The sequence below is a fragment of the Dasypus novemcinctus genome, chromosome 3, assembly GCF_030445035.2.
Source record: "Dasypus novemcinctus isolate mDasNov1 chromosome 3, mDasNov1.1.hap2, whole genome shotgun sequence".
Taxonomy (NCBI): Eukaryota; Metazoa; Chordata; class Mammalia; order Cingulata; family Dasypodidae; genus Dasypus; species Dasypus novemcinctus.
In genome coordinates, this window is record NC_080675.1 from 38,316,186 (window position 1) to 38,335,994 (window position 19,809).

The 19,809-nt window shown below is 39.6% G+C and overlaps 1 protein-coding gene across 7 annotated transcripts in view; it reads left to right on the forward strand.

The window, feature by feature from the left end:
- The first annotated feature begins 7,483 nt into the window (after positions 1-7,483).
- MED6 (mediator complex subunit 6) overlaps positions 7,484-19,809 on the forward strand; it is a 29,325-nt gene continuing 16,999 nt past the window's right edge. Inside the window, exons 1-6 of one of the 7 annotated variants that reach the window (XM_071213839.1) lie at positions 7,875-7,908; positions 8,330-8,359; positions 8,655-8,840; positions 9,324-9,366; positions 14,660-14,819; positions 16,069-16,160. In XM_071213839.1, coding sequence (XP_071069940.1) covers positions 9,354-9,366; positions 14,660-14,819; positions 16,069-16,160 — 265 coding nt within the window. In that variant the 5' untranslated portion in view covers positions 7,875-7,908; positions 8,330-8,359; positions 8,655-8,840; positions 9,324-9,353. Of the gene's footprint in view, positions 7,909-8,329; positions 8,841-9,323; positions 9,367-12,614; positions 12,681-14,659; positions 14,820-16,068; positions 16,161-19,809 lie in introns of all 7 variants that reach the window. The other 6 variants (XM_058293183.2, XM_071213838.1, XM_071213837.1 and 3 more) reach the window with 6 other exon arrangements.

A 19,809-nucleotide genomic window follows, 5' to 3' on the forward strand; every position in this document is an offset into this window, starting at 1 on the left:
CTGGTCCGAGTGGCAAACTGGCCCATGCGGAGTGCTGACCCACATGGAGAGCAGGCCTGGGTGGAGTGCTGGCCCAAGGAGAGCTGGAGTAGCAAGATGATGCAAGAAAAAGAGACATGGAGAAGAGTAAATAAGACACAATAGACCAGGTTGCTGAGGTGGCATGGGATCACTCCTGAAGGTTCCTGGATCACTTCCTATGTGCTGCCTAGAGAGAAGACAAACAGACGTGGAAGAACACACAGAGAGCAGACAGTGAGTGCAAAAACAATGAGGGGGGTGGGGAGAAATGGATAAATAAATACATCTTAAAAAAAAAAGAATACAAGGGCCTCACTGAGGATTGACTTTGCCCCTGCCTGTCCCCCTCGGGCATCCCTCCCAGTAAATCCTTGGAAGCATGCCGAGTTTTGGTTGCAATAACTATAAACATTGCCTGACCCAAGCATATTTTGTTTTAAAAAAGGAGCACACACCAAGATGCTTTCCCAAAGCTTGTATGCAAGCCCCTGGAATTTAGCCACTTTTGTCCCTCAACCATATGTAACCTGTAGAGCAACTGAAACAGGTGTGGACATACTCAAGTAAACTTTTGCCAGTTTCGCTGTCTGTTGCAAGGTAGCTGCAGCTCTCTGTACATAAGTTCCACTATTGCTTATGGACTGATCACCGTGGTGTTCAGTGCCTTTCTTTGGAATTGCAACAGTTCTCTTTGTGGGAAAGTTTGGGGCACTCCTGGCTGGGTCTCACCTATTTCTTCTTTCGGGGTGAGTCCTGCTGCTGGTTCAGTGGGATGCAAGAGATTGCAATGTTAAAAGTGCAAAGGATGCCCTGGAGACATTTTAGGCACAACATGGACATGGTCACAAATCACTACCCTGTTTCTGACTGGCTCACTTGTTGCTCGTTATTATCAATCTGATTAATGGTACTTAGTCTTATAATTCAGAACCCTGCGAATTATCTTTAATTCCCTTTTCTCTTTCATCAGCCTCATCTATTAGTCACTAATTTCCTTTTGATTCTATCTCCTAAATATCTTTTATACTTTGTCTCACCTCACCTAGCACTGCATCTACATTCGTGTAGACACTCATCTAGTTTGCAATAGGCTCCTAACTGGACTGCCTGTTTTGAGTCTTATAAAAACACTTTCAACTCATCTTCCTTTAATATGTCTTTTTTTTTTTTTTTGAGGTTCCATGAGCCGGGGCTTGAACCTGGGATCTTGTATGTGGGGGCTGGTGCACAACAACTGAGCCACATTGGCTTCCCTGAGTTGGTTTTTTGTTTGTTTGTTGTTAGTTTTTATTTTTTCAGAAGGCACCCAGAACGGAACACGGGACTTCCCATGTGGAAGGTGGGCACTCACCTGCTTTTGCCACATCTGCTCTGAATAATGTTTCTATAACAGAAGTCTGATCACATTTTCCCTCTTGCTCACAAGATAAAATTTGAGCTCTCAGGCCTAGCTTATCAGGAGTTTTTTTTTTTTTGATTAATTTATTGAAGTATATCACTCATACATAAATATACATAAACAGTAAGTGTATAACAATAGTTCACAACAATAGTTGTAAACTTACAAAACAAACATATATAACATCATACAGGACTCTCATATCTCACCTTACCACCAATAACTTGCATTGCTGTTAAAACTTTTTAACTAATGATTAAAGAACATTGTCAAAATATTACTACTAACCAAAGTATTTCCCCCAAACAACCCTATTATTATCTTTATATCATTTATATATGAACATACATAAACAATTAAGTGTCTAGTAAAAGTTGTGAAGTTACAAAGCAAGCATGCATAAGATCATACAGGGGTCCCATACATCAACCCTCTATCACCACCTTACATTGTTGTGAGACGTTTGTTAGAAATGATGAAAGAATATTGTTAAAATCTTATTACTAATCATAGTCCTTATTATAAATTTGGTGTGTTTTTCCCCCAACCCACTCTATTATTTTTTTTTAAATATATTTTTTATGACAGAAGTTGTAAACTTATAAAACAATTATGCACATGTGCAGAATTCCCAAACAACACCCCTCCATCAATACAACACACTGTGGTGGAACATTTGCTATAGATAATATCATCTGATTGTTGCCATGTCCACAGTGTACATTTGGCTCACGTTTTCCATACTGCCTCATTACCACCACAGTACATCTTTCGCATAGATGCAAGAATATTATATTATTACTACTAACCAGTCCATAGGTCTCTCCAGCTATATTTTTCCCATGTTTCTCCACATTTCCAACACCTGCAGTAGTGATAATACATTTGCTCTAGCTCACAAAGGACACTCTTGCATCTGTACCACCAACCACAATTCTCATCCATCTCTTGGTTTACTGTGCTATTCAGTTCCTAGATTATTCCCTAGCATTTTGTTGATTGGCATTTACATTCCTGGACTATCATTTTCAGTCACATCCCCATTTATGAACTGGCTGTTACTCATTTTGTGTTACCATCCAATCTATCCTTTTCCACACTTTTACATTAAAACTAATTAAAACTTCTACATACATTAAATATCAGTACTCCACTCAGTCCTCCTCTTATTGTCTTTAAGAATCTGCCACCTACCACAAGGTCTTGAAGATATTTTCCTACAATTTCTTCTAGAAGTTTTATGGTTCTTGCTTTTATTTTTAGGTTTTTGATCCATTTTGAGTTAATTTTTGGATAAGGTGTAAGATAGGGGTCCTCTTTCCTTCTTTTAGCTATGGATATCCCATTCTTTCAGCACCATTTGTTGAATGGATTGTTCTGCCCTGAGCTGTGTAAGTTTGACCAGCTAGTCAAAAATCACCTGACGTACATGTGAGGGTCTGTTTCTGAACCATCAGTTTGGTTCCATTGGTCTACTGTGTCTGTCTTTATGCCAGCATCATGCTGTTTTTACCACTACAGCAAGGTAATAAGACTTAAAAGTCTGGAGATGAGGGTTCGCTTTTCCTATTTATGATGTTTCTGGCAATTCAGGACTCCTTACCCTTCCAAACAAATTTGATGATTGTATTTTCAATTTTTTTCTTTAATGCTGGTGAAATTTTTATCTGGACTGCATTGAATCTATATATCAATTTGAGTAGAATTTACAACTTAATGATATTCAGTCTTCTGATCCATGAGCATGGAATGTTCTTCCAGTTATTTAGGCTGTTTTTGATTTCTTTTAACATTGAGTTGCAGTTTTCTGAATACAAGAGCTTTACATCAATGGTTAAGTTTATTCCTGGTATTTTAGTTTTATCTGTCATATTTTATTTTCACCACTTTTGACACTTTTAGTTACTGTTATTGATATACTCTTCATTTCTAGATTCTCTTTCAGGACTCTCTCTCCTGTCTTTTCTTTTCAGGCTCTAGCATACCCTTTAGTATTTCCTGAAAATCTAGTCTCTTGCTTAGAAATTCTCTCAGTTTCTGTTTATCTGTGAATATTCTAATTTCACCCTAATTTCTGAAAGACAGTCTTGCTGGATATAAGATTCTTGGCTGGAAGTTTTTCTCTTGTAGTATCTTTTTTTTTTAAAGATTTATTTATTTATTTAAATTCCCCCCCTCCCCTGGTTGTCTGTTCTTGGTGTCTATTTGCTGCGTCTGGTTTCTTTGTCCACTTCTGTTGTTGTCAGCGGCACGGGAAGTGTGGGCGGCGCCATTCCTGGGCAGGCTGCTCTCTCTTTTCACACTGGGCGGCTCTCCTCACGGGCGCACTCTTTGCGCGTGGGGCTCCCCCACGCAGGGGACGCTGTTGCGTGGCACGGCACTCCTTGCGCGCATCAGCACTGCGCATGGCCAGCTCCACACGGGTCAAGGAGGCCCGGGGTTTGAACTGCGGACCTCCCATATGGTAGACGGACGCCCTAACCACTGGGCCAAAGTCCGTTTCCCTCTTGTAGTATCTTAAATATATCAGGCCATGTCTTCTTGCCTCCATGGTTTCTGGTGAGAAATCAGCACTTAATCTTATTGGACATCCCTTATATGTTATGCATTGCTTTTGTCTTGCTGTTCTCAGAATTCTCTCTTTGTCTTTGGCATTTGACATTCTGGTGAGCATGTATCTTGGAGTTGGGTCTATTCGGATTTTTTTTGGATGGGAGTATGTTGTGCTTCTTGGACATGGATATATATGTCCTTCAATAGGGTTGGGAAATTTTCTACCGTTATTTCTTCAAATATTCCTTCTGCCCCTTTTCCCTTCTCTTCTCCTTCTGGGACACCCACGACACATATGTTTGCACGTCTTTTATTATCATTTAGTTCCCTGAGACCTTATTCAAATTTTTCCATTCTTTCCTTCATCTGTTCTTTTGTGTGTTCACTTTCAGAGGCCATTTCTTCAAGTTCACCAATCCTTTCTTCTGCCTTCTCAAATCTCCTATTACATGATTCCAATATTTTTAAAATTTCATTTATTGCACCTTTTATTCCCATAAGATCTGCTGTTTTTCTATGTGCTTTCAAATTCTTCTTTGTGCTCATACAGTGTCTTCTTATATCCTTAATCTCTTTAGCCATCTCATTGAATTTATTAAGGAGAATTGTTTGAACATCTATGATTAGTTGTCTTAACTCCTTTATGTCCTCTGGAGGCTTATCTTATTCCTTTAACTGGGCCATAGCTTCCTGTTCTTGTAATTGGGTTGTAATTTTTTGCTGGTGTCTTCTCATCTGGCTTACTAGAGTATTTATTCTGGGTGCAGTCTTTCTCTTTAGTTTAGGGCTTTTTGCTCTTTCTCCCTTGCTCATTGTACAATAGGAGCCATGCATGTAGTTGGTGCTATAAGCTGTGGAGGCTCAAGCTGCCCTCATTGTGCCAGAGAACAATGAAGCTTCTACCAACTTTCTCCTTTGCTGGGGGTAGGGACAGAGTCACAGCTGTGTGGAATAATCCAAGTCATGCAGATCTAAACTGTAGTTGCCCAGGGAGATTGATGAAGCTCCACATCCCTTTCTCCCCTGCCTGCAGTGGGGATGAAGTTGCAGGAATGGGCAGCAATCTATGCAGTGCAGGTTCAAGATGACTGCAGTTGCCCCGGTAGACTTCCAATTTTCATTCTGTGCCAGCCAAAGTTAACTGCAGTTACCTGGATAGGCTCGTTCAGGGTCTGCCAGTCTCCTCCCTGCCAGAGGTGGGGTTGAAACCTAGGCTAGGGCTGCGGGCCAATCTGGGCGAAAGAAACTGGTTCCTACCATCCCTCAGATTTTCAGTCAGTCCAGCTTCCCCTGATCTGGGGGTGGATCTAAATGGTGACCACAGGTCTTTTACTGACATGGGCAGATTCACACCCCAGCTGTTCCCAGGGTTGTATCTTAGCCAGCCAAGTCTACCAATGAGTAGCTGAAATCAGTGGCCAACCATCTCCTTCTCCCCTGTTTTTGGGAAATGGAGCTTCCAATTCCAGCCACAGAATACTTCCTGGGGTGGCTCATGCCGCCAGAGTAGGATAATCACTGGCCTCTGCAGCTTGGCTGATAATTTCTCGGAGAGGCTGGCGCAGGTCCCTGCAGCTTCCTTCCTGCTGGAGGTGGCACTGGGGCCTAGGCTGAAGCTGCAATCTGACCTGGATGGAAAGAAGCCAGTCCCCACCAGCACTGTGATTGTCAGCCCACCCCGCTTCCCCTTGTGCCAGGCGTGGAGTTAAGATGGCAACTCCCGGCCTCTTTCTGATTTGGACAGGCTCAAACTTTAGCTGTTCTCAGGATTATACTTTAGCCCACTGAATTTACTCATCAGTAGCTGAAATTGGTACCCAATTGCCTCTTTCTCCCCTGTTTTTGGGAAGTGGAGCTTTCAATTCCAGCTGCGGAACAGCTCCCGAGTTGGCTTGTGCCTCCAGTGGAGGATGGTCACTGGCCTCTGTGGTTTGGCGTGCTCTACTTATGAGTCTTCTCAGCAGGTGGACAGTCTCCTCTTTCTATTCCTTCAAGGATGTTACAGGATGCTCTTCTGGCCTCCTGGAGCCCCCAAACAGGTGCTTCAGCTAACTCCAGAGAGCTCTGGGTGTTTACTAACGCCCTGTAGCACAAGCTGACTCTAGGAGCTCCTTACTCAGCTGCCATCTTGCTGGTTCTCCCCTCCATGAGTTTTCTTATCTCCAGATCAGTGTTCTGTCACTTTTCTTCCTGATTCTCCTTTTCCCTAACAAAAACACAAAAAAACAAAACCAACAAAACACTTGATATTTAAAACTTCTGTTTATTGGGCATGAGATTCCTCCTGTTTGGAATGTCCTTACCACCAGGCCTTCAATGAGGCTCTCCTGAAAAATTTCCTCCTGGAAACTTCTGTTTTTCAAAACTGTGCTCTGTGCATACATACACATATACTTTTTCTTTTTTTAAAATTTATTTACATATACTTCTGTTGGGACATTTATTATATAAATATATCCCATGTACAAACTTTCAGTTCAAAAATCCAAGCATACAAGCAATATAATTTTATTCCACTTAGATTCCAAAATTTTGAACTCCCAGTCTGAGGTGGAAAAGTTCCAGTAAATTCAGCTTCCTTCTCTTTTGCCCCCGGTCTGTGGGTAAATTCTGGGGAAACCTTCACAGTACCTAGGCTTCAAGGTATAAGTGATGGATGTAGGATAAATGAATATCTGAAAGTAACTTGTTTCTCTCCCTGTTGCCAGGATACAAAGAAAAGAATTGTTTGTAAATCAGAAGGTGATGAAATACAACCCCCTCCTTGTGCCAAATTCCGCTTTTGGTGGCCAAGAATATCCTGTTGAAGCAATGAAATATGAAAATCAGCTTCAACCTGTTGGCTGAACCTGCACAGAAGAAGCCCTTTGCTGTCCTCACTTCAACTTGCTTAATTAACATAGGAAAATTTCCACCTAGGGTGGAGTTATCCACCCTTTTCTTGATCATGCAATGTATGTGCAAGTGTGATTTCCTGAACATACAAATCACACAATTATTTAACTAGCTATGTGTGTTCACCCATATGCATAAAAACTAATGTATAATCAAAGCAAATGCTAAGTAGTAACTTGAGTATTTAAGCAAGAGTGAAACTGCAGCACTGGGAGTTGGGTCTGAGTCATAATCCCCAAATTCTAAGTTCTGTCACATAACCACACCTAAGGCACGGTGAAAAACAAAATGGTCAGTAGCTCCTAAATCTCACTGGATACTTTAGAGAAGTTTTAAAAATTTGAGATGTATCCACTCCCAATTCTACATAACCAGAATGGTTTTTCGCTGTTTTTTTTTTTTTTTTTTAATGATCACCGGACATCTTGATCCAACTTTCAAATCTATTAGTGAGCAGGGTACAGGACTCAGCTCAGTCACTTTTCTTTCCTTGGAACCTCTCCTGCCAACTTTGTCCTTCCCGTCCGCTTTCCCCATCCTTCCCTCCGCGTCCCTACCATCCCCAACCCGCCTCTTTCTTCTCCTGCTCCCTCCTCCGCCCCTCGGCTTGCTCCTCCCCTCCGCTCGTGCTCCTCCCCTCGCGCTCCCATCTTCTCGCCCCTCCCTCGCTTCCCAGACCCACCCCTCTACCCCACCCCGTCCTTTCTTCTCTGTCGGCTCCCCTCTGCCCCGCCCCTCCTCCCAGCCCCGCCCCTCCCCTCTGCCCCGCCCCTCCTCCCAGCTCCGCCCCTTCCCTCTGCCCTGCCCTTCTCCCTTCTTCGTCTTGCCTTCTGGTCGCCGCCGCATCCATACTTTTCCGTGTGCCGCTTTCTCAGCTACTCTTCTCCTGGCCCGCCAACTCCTCCCTTCTTTGCTTTTCTTCTTCCCGACTGTACCATCTGCAACCGGCAGCTAACGTCATCACATCCATTACGTCTCCTCTGCGCCGGAAGAAGAACCAGCGGCCGCTTTTGGAATTATGGCGGCGGTGGATATCCGAGGTAACCTGTTTTGTTAAGTTTTACTTCCTGGTTGCCTGTGGACTGCTTTAGCGTTTCTAGCTCCTGGGGCAAGGCTCCAGCTCCTTCGTGAGGTCTCCCAGGCATTTCTTAATGGCTTCCGTGGACCACCCAAAACTCTAATACGGCGGAAGGTTGCCGGGTTTTCCCGTTCCTGTGGGGTCTCTTTCAAGCGTCCAAGCGAAGGGACACTGGAAAAAGCTCTCAGACATGCAGTATTGTCTTGCATATCTGTGTAGCAATATATTGGGGCTATCCTATCGAGAATGAAGGAATGGCCTTTGGGCAGAGAGGGAGGTGGGCTTATGAGCAGACTTGATTTGGTATCTCTTGGGACTTGGCACTGAGGCTGCTTTATTTTATTTTTTCTTATTTATTTATTTTAAATTTATTTTTATTACAGAAGTTGTGAAGTTACAAAACAATCGTGCACGTGTGTGGAATTTCCATTCAACACCCTTTCACCAGCTCACCACACTGTTGTGGAACATTTGTTAGATTATGAAATAATATCATCAGACTGTTACCACTATGTTCCACAGTATACATTTGGCATATTTTTTCCCATACCCGCCCTTGTTAACACAGTACACCTTTGGCATTGATAAAAGAATATTACAGTATTGCTGTTAATCATAGTCCATAGATTACATTAATTGCTTTTTTCCCATACTTCTCTACATTCCCACCACCCTGCAGTAGTGACCTATATCTGTTTTGGTTCACAGAAGGACATTTAGAGGCTGCTTTATTCTTAACCTCCTGCCCCATGCCTCGCTCTTCCTCCATCATACCTCTGCACGAATCTTTCAAACTTTCTATTAAAAGTTTTATTTTTGAGTATTTTTTACTTTACATCGAATACCCAACAGTTACAGAGGACTGGGACTGTTTCTTTTTCACAGCTGACCTGTGTAAGTATTCAAATATTTGTTGAATTAGTGATTAAGTGGGGGTGCACACCCTTAATTGCTGCTACTGATCCGAAGCATCAGACCACTCCTCTTCCTCTCAATACACATATACACATTCATTTTAGTGGGGAAAAAAAGTCAAGAAATTGTGTTCTGGTATTCCAAAGAGAGACTAGAAAGGAAATTTTTAAAAAATACCTGTGAAGCATGTGAAACGTAATTCCAAACAGACTGGGTTGTGAGGAGGAGGTGTCATGGACGTTCCCAGGAATAATTCATGAGAGTGTGAAAGAGAGATTATCTTTGACTATTGTGTGGTGGCTCCAACAAAACTTCCTTTACTTTATAAAACTCTCAACATGGAGACCATTGCTGGCTGTATCTCCTTTTGAAAGTTTGCAGAACAAGTCCTTAAAGGAGGCTTTGATGTTTATACCTAGATGGAAACTAAGATTCATGGTTAAATCTAATTCCCTTCTCCAGCAGATCACAGAAAAGGGCTCTCCGCAAGAGATGTTAACCGTGGGTATGTTCCTAATCATTTTTGTTTGTATAGACCTGATTTTTTAAATAAAAATTTTTGAAGTGTATCATTCATACATGAATATACATAAACAGTAAGTGTATGGTAAAAGTTGGGAACTTAAAAAACATGTATATCATCATACAGAGCTCCCTTATATCACCCCACCACCAACACCTTGCCTTATTGTGAAACGTTTGTTAAAACTATGGAAGAACATTGTTAAGATATTATTACTAACTATAACCCATATCTTAAATTTGGTATGTTTCCCCAAACCCACTTAGTCGTTAACATCCTGTATTAGTATTATATATTTTTTATAGTTCATGAGAGAACAGTCTCATATTTTTTCTAACCATAGCCCATCTTCCACCACAAGATTCCCTGTGTTATACAGTCCCATGCTTTGTCAGTCCATTTAAAGTGTACACTCAGTGGTCTCATTCATTACCTCAGTCAATTTTAGAAAGTTTTCATTATTCCAAAAGGGGAAATCCCATACCTCCTTATACCCACCAGTTGTTGCCCCTTAGAATTGATATATCTTCTTTGCCCTTCCTGCTGTAGTTACTCAGAATACCTAGTGATCTTCAGCATTTCTGGATAATGTTTTTCATGTTTGTCCTCTATTGTAAGGGAGAGTTTCAAGTGCCTAATTTCATCACTTGCTGATGGGTAGAGAGCTGTACTTGGGCTATGTGTACATGTTGTTATACTTCTGAATGAAAAATGGAAACATTTAGTCCCTCAGACTGTTTTTCAAATATTCAGTTGTCATAATGTTTTACTTGGTATTTAGATTTGTTAGAATCACTGCAAAGGCTAAAGACTGGAGTGAGGAAGTGAGAAGAAGATGAGGTAAGAGAGGTTAATAATAAATGACTAGCCCATATAGGGATTATAGGCCTTTAGAAGATCTTTGGCTTTTGCTCTGAGTTAAAGGGAAGCTGTTTTAGGGTTGACAAAGGGATGGTATGATCTGACATTTTTCCAGGATCTCTCCAGTTGCTGAGGGCAGTTTAGGAAGCCATTTCTGTAATGCTTGGTGATTTGGTCATAGCTTGGACTAGGGTGGTAACAGTGGAGATTGTAAGTGGTTGGGGTCTGCTTGACTTGGTAGTATATGTATATTCTTTTTATAGGCTGTTCACAGATAATCTTTAGGTGATATAGATAATTTTTTTGTTACACAGCCATAGCCCACCCTCTTAATTCCAATTAAATGTAAATGAACATCCTTGGATACTGTGTCTGTGTAAATAGATTGATGTAAATCTATGACCAGTAGAGTAAAGCATACCTTACTTGTCCTTGGCCCTCAATCATGAATTAATAAGCATTTGTTGATTATTATGCATCAGTTCCTGTGCTAGTTGCTGGGGCTACCCTGGAGAGTAAGACACATCTCCAGTTCTTAAAAACTAACAATTTAATGGGAAAATATAAACATTTGCATTTGTAGATTATGTTACATAAAAGTATGTAAAAACTGTGAGGAATAAGCTATTATTTCTGTCTTGGAAAGGAGACATAAACTGGGACAGCCTTGGTTAAACTAGAAAGAAGTTTGGTTGTCATAATCTTAAGATAAATTGGCTGCTAGCACTACCATCACCCCTCCTGCCACCACCGTCATCATCATTTTTGGGGTTATTACAGTGTGCTAAACATTTTACATACAAAATATATGTAGGTATTATTGTGGTTCCCATTTTAAAGATGAGCAAACTAAGGCACTGGGAGATCAATTTGCCCAGCATTCTGTAACCAAACCTGTGTACTTTTTCTTGTACATAATGGACATTTGTGGGCAGTGCAGGAGGAATAGTGGAGCTGGACTGTTAAATGCAATATTAAGACATCTTATCCTTTCAGATAATAGGTTTGCAATGCCAGTCTTTAAGGAGGGACATAATGAGATATATAGTTTGTAAGAGTAGCATTATTGAGGGTGAATAGGATTAGGAGAAGACCCAGAGACAGGGAGACCCGTAAGGAAGTTGTTGTATAAGATGACAATTGATAAAAGCTTAGGTAAGAGTGGAAAGAGGGATGTGAAAGAGGACATGTATTTGATTAGACTACATCCTCTTATTCAACAGCTCATTCTACAGCTGTTCTTCAAACTGATAGTATCAACAGTGATTTTTCTCACAAGTTCTCAATATCTTTCTTTACTGGGTATCTTCATTTTGAGGCAGTAAAGTGTATAGAATTATGGGTTTTAGAGCTGGGCTGCCTGAATTCAAATCCCAGCTCCTTTACTTAGTAGCTCAGTAGCACTGGGCAAGATACTTAACCTTCCCATGCTTTGGATACTTCATCTGTAAAATAGTAGTGATAATAGTACCAACTTCCTTGAGTTATCACTTGGTAAAGTGCTTAGAACAGTGCCTGGCAAAAGTCAGTGTTCAAAACTGGTAAGTAATATCATCTTCTTTTATATTGGTCTCATGTTATACTCACCTTACTTTTCATCTTTGACTGGAAAAACATGACAGACATACTGCTGATCCAGGAATTGCTAAGTATGAGAACATCTTGCTGAAGAAAATTACAGGGAGATGTTATTAACAGTCATTGGACCAGATGACATTTATGATTACTTCTAATTTTGAGAGCCTAATTCCATAATTAATCTCAATATATCCAAACCAAATTCATTATCATTACTTTGTAAATGAGTTATTAGTTCCTAAGCTCTCTGAATTTTTTTGTCTTTATTTTTTTTAATGTTACATTAAAAAAATATGAGGTCTCCATATGACCCCTACCCCCTTCACCCCACTCCTCCCATAACAACAACCTCCTACATCATCATGGGACATTCATTGCACTTGGTGAGTACATCTCTGAGCACCGCTGCACCACATGGTCATTGGTCCACATTACAGTTTACATTCTCCCCCAGTCCACCCAGTGGACCATGGGAGCACATACAATGTCCAGTAACTGTTCTGCAGTACTACCCAAGACAACTCGAAGTCCTGAAAATGTCCCCACATCACATCTCTTCTTCCCACTCCCTACCCTCAGCAGCTACCATGGCTACTTTCTCCACATCAGTGCTACATTTTCTTTGATTACTAATCACAATAGTTCATGAATAGAATATCAGTGAGTCCACTCTAATCCATACTCTATTCCTCCATCCTGTGGACCTTGGGATGGTTATGTCCACTCCACATCTATATCGAGAGGGGGCTTAGATTCCACATGGATGATGGATGCAATTCTCCTGCTTTCAGTTGTAGGCACTCTTGGCTCCCTGGTGTGGTGGTTGACCTTCTTCATCTCCAGGTTAGCTGGCTGGGGTAAGTCCAATAAACCAGAGTGTAGGAGTTGCAAGTCTGTTGAGGCTCAGGGTCTGGCTATCACATGGACAGTCCAGAGATTCAGGTCCCTTGAGTATACACTAAACCCCAGAGCCAACCACAGGTCCGGTAAAAGTAACAGGAGAGGCTTGTGAACAAAGATCACATCTGAGTCCAACTCCATCACACTCAGGAACACAAACTCTAAAGTAGGGCCAACGGACATGGCACTGAACTCCATCTGCCATGACCATAGAACCTGTGGGTGTCTGTAGCCCTCAGAAGAACCAATATCTGGGGTTGTATCTACTTTAGCTGTCTCTGGGACTCTGCTGAGGTGTGTGTAAGGGCGAAGCTCTCTGAATTTTTAACTGTCATTCAGAAAACTGTTTCCTTCCCCCATAAAATGCTTCTTGTGTCATAATCTTCCTCTGCATTGCCATGCCTTACACCAGGTCTTTATCACCTAATGCCTACTATCTATTGATGTTCCATAGTTGTTGGTAGGTAGGATCTATAATTGTTTATTTCTGCAGATTATCTTCTATGCAGAAATGATTTGTGACATTGTAACACTATTATCAACAACAAATTAAACACCATATAGACAAAATTTTCACCTAAGAGAAACGAACCTGAATTTTGTCCTTCTAGAGATACTTTTATATAATCATTATTAAGGAAAGGAAAAAATATAAATGTATAAGAAAGTTGCTATAAACAGAACTACTTTAATAATTGGACTATAGCAGTTAAAGCTGAAAATAGTGATTGTCCTTATTACTTGTTTTCAGAAAAACTATCTTTTTTCTGGAAATGTTATTTCCCTGCCTGTTGATTTGGTTATGGCATGATGAATCGTTTTAATGGTCTGTACTGATTATTTGGTGATGAGCATATTTCATCTGTTTCCTCCTTTGTCTTATAATGTACAAAGCATGTTTCACCTTTATATGATTACTTTCTCTCATTTGATTCATTTTTCTTAGAACTGCCTGTTTCCTTGAATTAGGTCTGACTTCTTCAAAGATGCCAGAAGACCTCCTTTATACTATAGGAGATGTTGAAGTTTTCAACCTGTCCTTTTTCAGCCAGTATTATATAGGGATTTTGATGTTCATTACTTACACCTCGTAGTATTTAGTACAGTGGTATCATCATAGCCAGTAGTCAATAAAAGCTAATTAATTAAAAGTATCCACATCTATTTCCCATGTCTTCTTTTAAATTTCTTTTTGCGTTTTGAAAATTTAGGATTTAATTCTGTTCTAAAATATGAAAAGTATGGCTGTAATAAAGGAATTCTGCTTCATATTTGTCACTTAACTTTTATATCACGATCACCTTTTGTCTACAATCTTATAATAACTTACTTTCTTGTATCTGTTTCCCATTGAGATGTCTCAAACTGGTAGTTGTGGAAGTGTTTCCTCTAATGTGCATGTTTGAAAATTTTTGAATTAGTTGGCAACATATAAAAACACGGGATTTACAGTTTTTCAAGAGAACTTTCTAAATTTCAACTCATATCACTTCTTTTACCTACATGAAATTATTCTCTAAACATATAATATACTTCTGTATTTTCATATGTCTGCATGTGCATTCTATGCTTAGAATTACTTTGGCCTGTTTTTCTTCATGGTGAACCTCTATATTTATTCCTTAATTTATAGCTCTGAAAGTCACATCCTCCTCACTTCCTAAAAAATCATTCCCACAGGTAAAGTGTTCTGCTCCCTACTAAGTGCTCGCAGCACATTTATCCATACCTTTTAAAAATAGCATTTATGGTATTGTGTTGTCACATGTACTTATCTTGTATTCTTGTCTCTTTTTATTAAATTGTGAGAATACATAAGTTAGAGTCCATGTCATGCTTATATTCATAGTGCTTACTACATTAAATCCATAATAAATGTTTGTTGAATTGGAGTCTTTCTTTTCTCATCTTTTCTCATTTTGTTTCTTTCCTAAAGATAATCTACTGGGAATCTCTTGGGTTGACAGTACCTGGATCCCCATTTTGAACAGCGGTAGTGTCTTGGATTACTTCTCAGAAAGAAGCAATCCTTTTTACGACAGGACGTGTAATAATGAAGTAGTCAAGATGCAGAGACTAACATTAGAACATTTAAAGTAAGTTATTTTAAGAAGGTAGCTTCTTTACCAATTAGAGATTTTGCAGGGAGTAGTTTTATCAAGCTGAGGATCATGAAATGTGTTTGAAAAAAGAGCTTGGAGTTTTATTGGGTTTGTACCAATTTGATGTGAAAGAGAATTGTTCGTAGTCACTTGTAACTTAGGAATTCTTTTCTTATATATAAATGTCTAGTTAAAATACAAATATGATAATTAAATGTGGATCTGATGAGTGAGCTTAGCAGTGCCCTTGTCATTCTCAACCAGATAACTACCTTTTTTTTTTTTTTGAGGTGTTGGGAGCTGGGGATTGAACTCAGGACCTCATATGTGGGAAGCTGGTACTCAACCATTGAGCCACATTGGCTGCCCTAAGATGTTTGTTTTGCCCTTTTTTTTTTTTAAGGAGGCATCGGGAATTGAACCCAGGACCTCCCATGTGGGAAGCGGGTGCCCAACTGCTTGAGCCATCTCTGCTCCCCAGATAACTACTTTTATTGTCACATCTACATTTAATTTAATCTTATACCATAGTCTGATTTATAATAGGTTATTCTTTGTATGACAAACACAGAAAGTAAAAATAAAATTTTAAGCAAACAAATGCAAAGTAAGATTCTTCAGACTTAGGATGCTAAGTAATGAAGATTTTGTTACTGTTAGAAAAGTTTCTGAAGGAACTGTATAATAAGGATAGTTTTTGATTTGTTATCTTAATATCAGGGAAGTTCAAGAAATTAAGTTTCTGGTGTTTTAAATAACTTTTGTTATGAGGCACTTAATTTATAACTATTGAGATGACTTATTGTTGCTTTTAAACATTCTGTCAGTTCAAAAATATTTGGGAGGACAAGAATAAGGTTTTTGGTATTCTCTAGTTGGGTAAAATATAGTTGGGTCTTCATATGTATTTTTATATTTTATGCATATCTTGGTCAGGAGTATCTTGGCATTTTTACTGCTTTTTTTGAACAGCCACTCTTCAGTACACTTCCATGACTGAAAATACTCAGATTAAATAAGTTCTGGAGAAATTCTGTTGTTTTAAAACCAGATCTTTTTTATGTTTGTACCATCTACCTGGAAAATAACCAGTTTTAATTGAACAGCCAATTTTTAACACCAAACATAGGCAGCTTTAATACTGTTTACACTGTTGCTACACTTTTATATAGTAATTTGAAAGTTCTACAGAATTGTTTGTAGGGCTTTCATTGATCTCTGAATGTCTGTCTTCTGTTGTCAGTCAGATGGTTGGAGTGGAGTACATCCTTTTACATGCTCAAGAGCCCATTCTTTTCATTGTTCGGAAGCAACAGCGGCAGTCCCCTACCCAAGGTAAAATGTGTAAATTTCAGGCAGTATTTTTTTCTTAAAATACTATGATTTATTTACCTCCTGATCTGTATGTTCTTACTTTTTTTTCATATTGGGTTATATTTCTGGGGTCACCAAGACCATGTACATCTCTGATACTTTGCTAGAAGGACTTATTGGAATCAGATTATAGTTGTACTCATGACTAAAGATTTATTATGGCAACAGAGTAAGGATAGACAGCCAAATCAATAAAAGAAAATAGATAAATCAGGTGGGGTCGTCCCTCTAGCTGTGAAATGAAGCCATATGCTTGCAGTGTGTCTGCCCATAGATGTCTGCTTGGGAAGCCTGAGCCCACCGTTTTTTTTTTGAAGCCTGGTCATGTAGACATCCCCTGCCCCACCAAAATTCCAGATGCCTAGAAGGAAAATAGGTCTTCTCTGTAAATTGTATTGTTTGCACAGAGTCTGGACAGGCTGGGAGAGCAGGCATAACGTTACCACTTATGGGACATTTCAAAAGCCATGTTTCACTAGCTGCATGTGTAGACACCAGGAATCTCTTCCAGCATGTCCAGGACATCTCTAAGCAGTGACAATTAAAGTAATTCAGTACATCAACACTGCCTCTTCCTGTGAGCACAGTTGTTGGACTTTTGACTGAACCCTGAGCATCATGAGGAACTTTTCTTCTCATCTCAGTCCATTCAGTCTAATTCTGTTACAAAATGAGATTATAGCTATCAGTGGTATATGCAGTATCCCCAAATGCATAGAGGCTCAGTTGAAAATCCTCATTAACATGTTCAACCAAAAACTTTACTGGGTTATATTACAACCAAAAGCCTTATTGGGTTATGTTATCAAAAGGATTTTGATTTAGGAATCAATACTGAAGAGTATAGAATCCAAATTTAGTCTCTTTTTTTTTAAGATTTATTTTATTTATTTCTCTCCCTTTCCCCCTGTTGTCTGCTCTCTGTGTCCATTAGCTGTGCGTTCTTCTGTGTCCGCTTGCATTATCCAGCGGCACTGGGAAACTGCCTCTCTTTTTCATTATGTCATATTGCGGCATCAGCTCTCCATGTATGTGGCGCCACCTCTGGGCAGGCTGCAATTTTTTCACACAGGGTGGCTCTCCTTGTGGGGCGCACTCCTTGCACACGGCAGCACTGCTTGTGGGCCAGCTTACCACATGGGTCAGAAGGCCCTGGGGATCAAACCCTGGACCCTCCCTATTGTAGATGGATGTTCTATCAGTTGAGCCATGTCCGCTTCCTCCAGCTTTAGTCTTGAATAACAGAGCTAGACATCTATTGTGGAGAAGACCAGAACTTTAAGAGGTCTTTAGAATGAAGTCAAGATTATGGATAAGATCTCACTGAAGTCATGATTCAAGGTGGAGGAGCTGGATACCTCTTTCCAATGAGATATCCTCTTCTAGGCCTTAAGAACAGTCCTTACCCTGGTCTTGATTTCAGGAAAGAAATTATGGTTCCATAGTGAAGGATTGAAATTAATTTCAAAATTGATTCAAAGTGCCTGCCTAGAGGAAAAGAGAACCTTAGGACAAAGGCAAGGCCAGAAACCAGAACTCCATGATGAAAGAGTTCAAGGTAAAGAAGCCATATCAGATGGCATTAGCTTCACTAGCAACTGTCTTGCTCCTTAGTGCCAGTATGGGGCACAGAGGCAAGTTTGGTGCATCTGATATCTTCACCCTGATCCCAAATTTCTCTTTATTCTTCCTTAGAACTCACCCTTTCAATGAGACTGCAAGTGATCCTTCTGGAGATACTAAGACTCCAGAGCAGATAGGCTAGAAGCATCACAAGAGGTACTCCACAACCCTACTGACCCAGTTTGGTTCTAAAGTCTATCAGGACAATGAAAATCAAACAATACAGACAAAAAAAACCCAACAACAACCAGTTCCCAATGCCAGCCAAAGATAAATCTTGGCTGGACAATGAAAATCAAACAAGTACAGATAAAAAAAACAAAAAACTAAACCAGTTCCCAGTGCCAGCCAAAGACAAATCTTCCAAGCTGCCCTTTTTAAAGACAGTAGCCTCAGGCCTACTGTGCCAACTCTTTCCTGTACAGATTTGTTGCTAAATAGGTGTAAATGTTCTATCATATATTTTTGTGTCCTGAAAATAGAGCTGGTATCTGTGGCCTCAGTTAAGTCAGAGGGAGGGAGGTAGGGAGGAAGGAACTAACTGTGAGAGTGGACTGAAGAGCATTTCCTTGTATAGGGAAATTGGCTAATGATCTAAAAAAAATCCCCTAAGATTCCCATAATTGTCCCCTAAATATTACAAAATAGTTATATTATTAAATGCCTAATGTGTTTATGCTATTTACTTTGGCATTCATTTCATTTACTCTTTACTACTTATTTATGAGGTAAGGGTGAAGGTTGGTATCTGGTGGATCTGAAAAACTCTAAAGTAGCCAAAAACATTCACTGGAAGATACTGCAGGCTCCTTTGAGAACAGCTGAAACTGGGAGGGGTTTTGCCCTTTCCAAAACAAGGGGCCTACAGTAAGAGGAACTTGAATGGGCTGGAGCAGTCTAGCCCATACAAGCTCAGAAAACTCACCTCTCAGTGCTCCTTTATAAGATAGGGCCCCACACTGAGGGGAAACTGTTAAAAGTACAATAAGAATTATGCATGATAGGGCCAACAGAGTAAGGAAAGAGAAGGCTCAGATCAAAGGGAAAGGGAGTATGGGGGGATAGAGCCAGGAAATCTCAGAAAGCAAATCTTCATATAAAGACATAAACTGTGTGAAAACTGTGCACATTAGAAACACTTTCCTGAACACTGCTTCATTCTAAAAGTTCAGTAAAACAAATTTTATATAAATTAAGGAATGGAAAAGTAAGGTCAAATCCATACAAAGTTATTTTTAAAAAGACAAAAAGGAACCTAAAAAATTCCCATAGACAATGAAACTATACAGAAGTAACCATAAAACAGATAAATTCTGTAACTATTTTTAAAAAAGGGCTAGAAAAATAATAAGAAAATGATGCAAGATATGGAAGAATAACATGAACCAGAGTTAGAAAAGTGCAGAAAGAACTGACAGTTAAGGAAACCAAGTAAAAGAAATATTTCAAAATTGAAGATTAAGCTAGAAAAAAGACAAGAGCAAATAAACCACAGCCAGTGTTTTAAGAAAAATAGAAGGTGAAAAAGGAACATTTTAAAAACTGAAAAGAAAATAAATTTGAGAGAAAGTATCAAATATTGGAGATTGGCAAAAAAACAACCAACAGATGATTAATAGGAGTCCCTGGGTAGGTGGATGGGTGAAGGGATAAAGCAAATGCAATGGAATAGATTACGTATTAAGCATTTTAAGTGAAGAGAACTATACAAAAGAATTTTAATCTGTGTATTGTGAGAAGAGTCTGCATATCTGAGAATATTACCCCAAATGAGCAGTAACAACATATAATCTAGTTAAATTACTGGACCTTAAAGGGAAAAAAAAACCCAACAAAATGATATTTAGGAAAAAAGGGGCACACAACTTACAAGGGAAAGAAAATCAAATTCCATCAGCCTTTTTGACACCAATGCCTAATGCTAGAAGATAATGGAAAAATACTTTTTTTTTTTTCCTACTTCAGATACTTACAGAAAGAAAGTGTG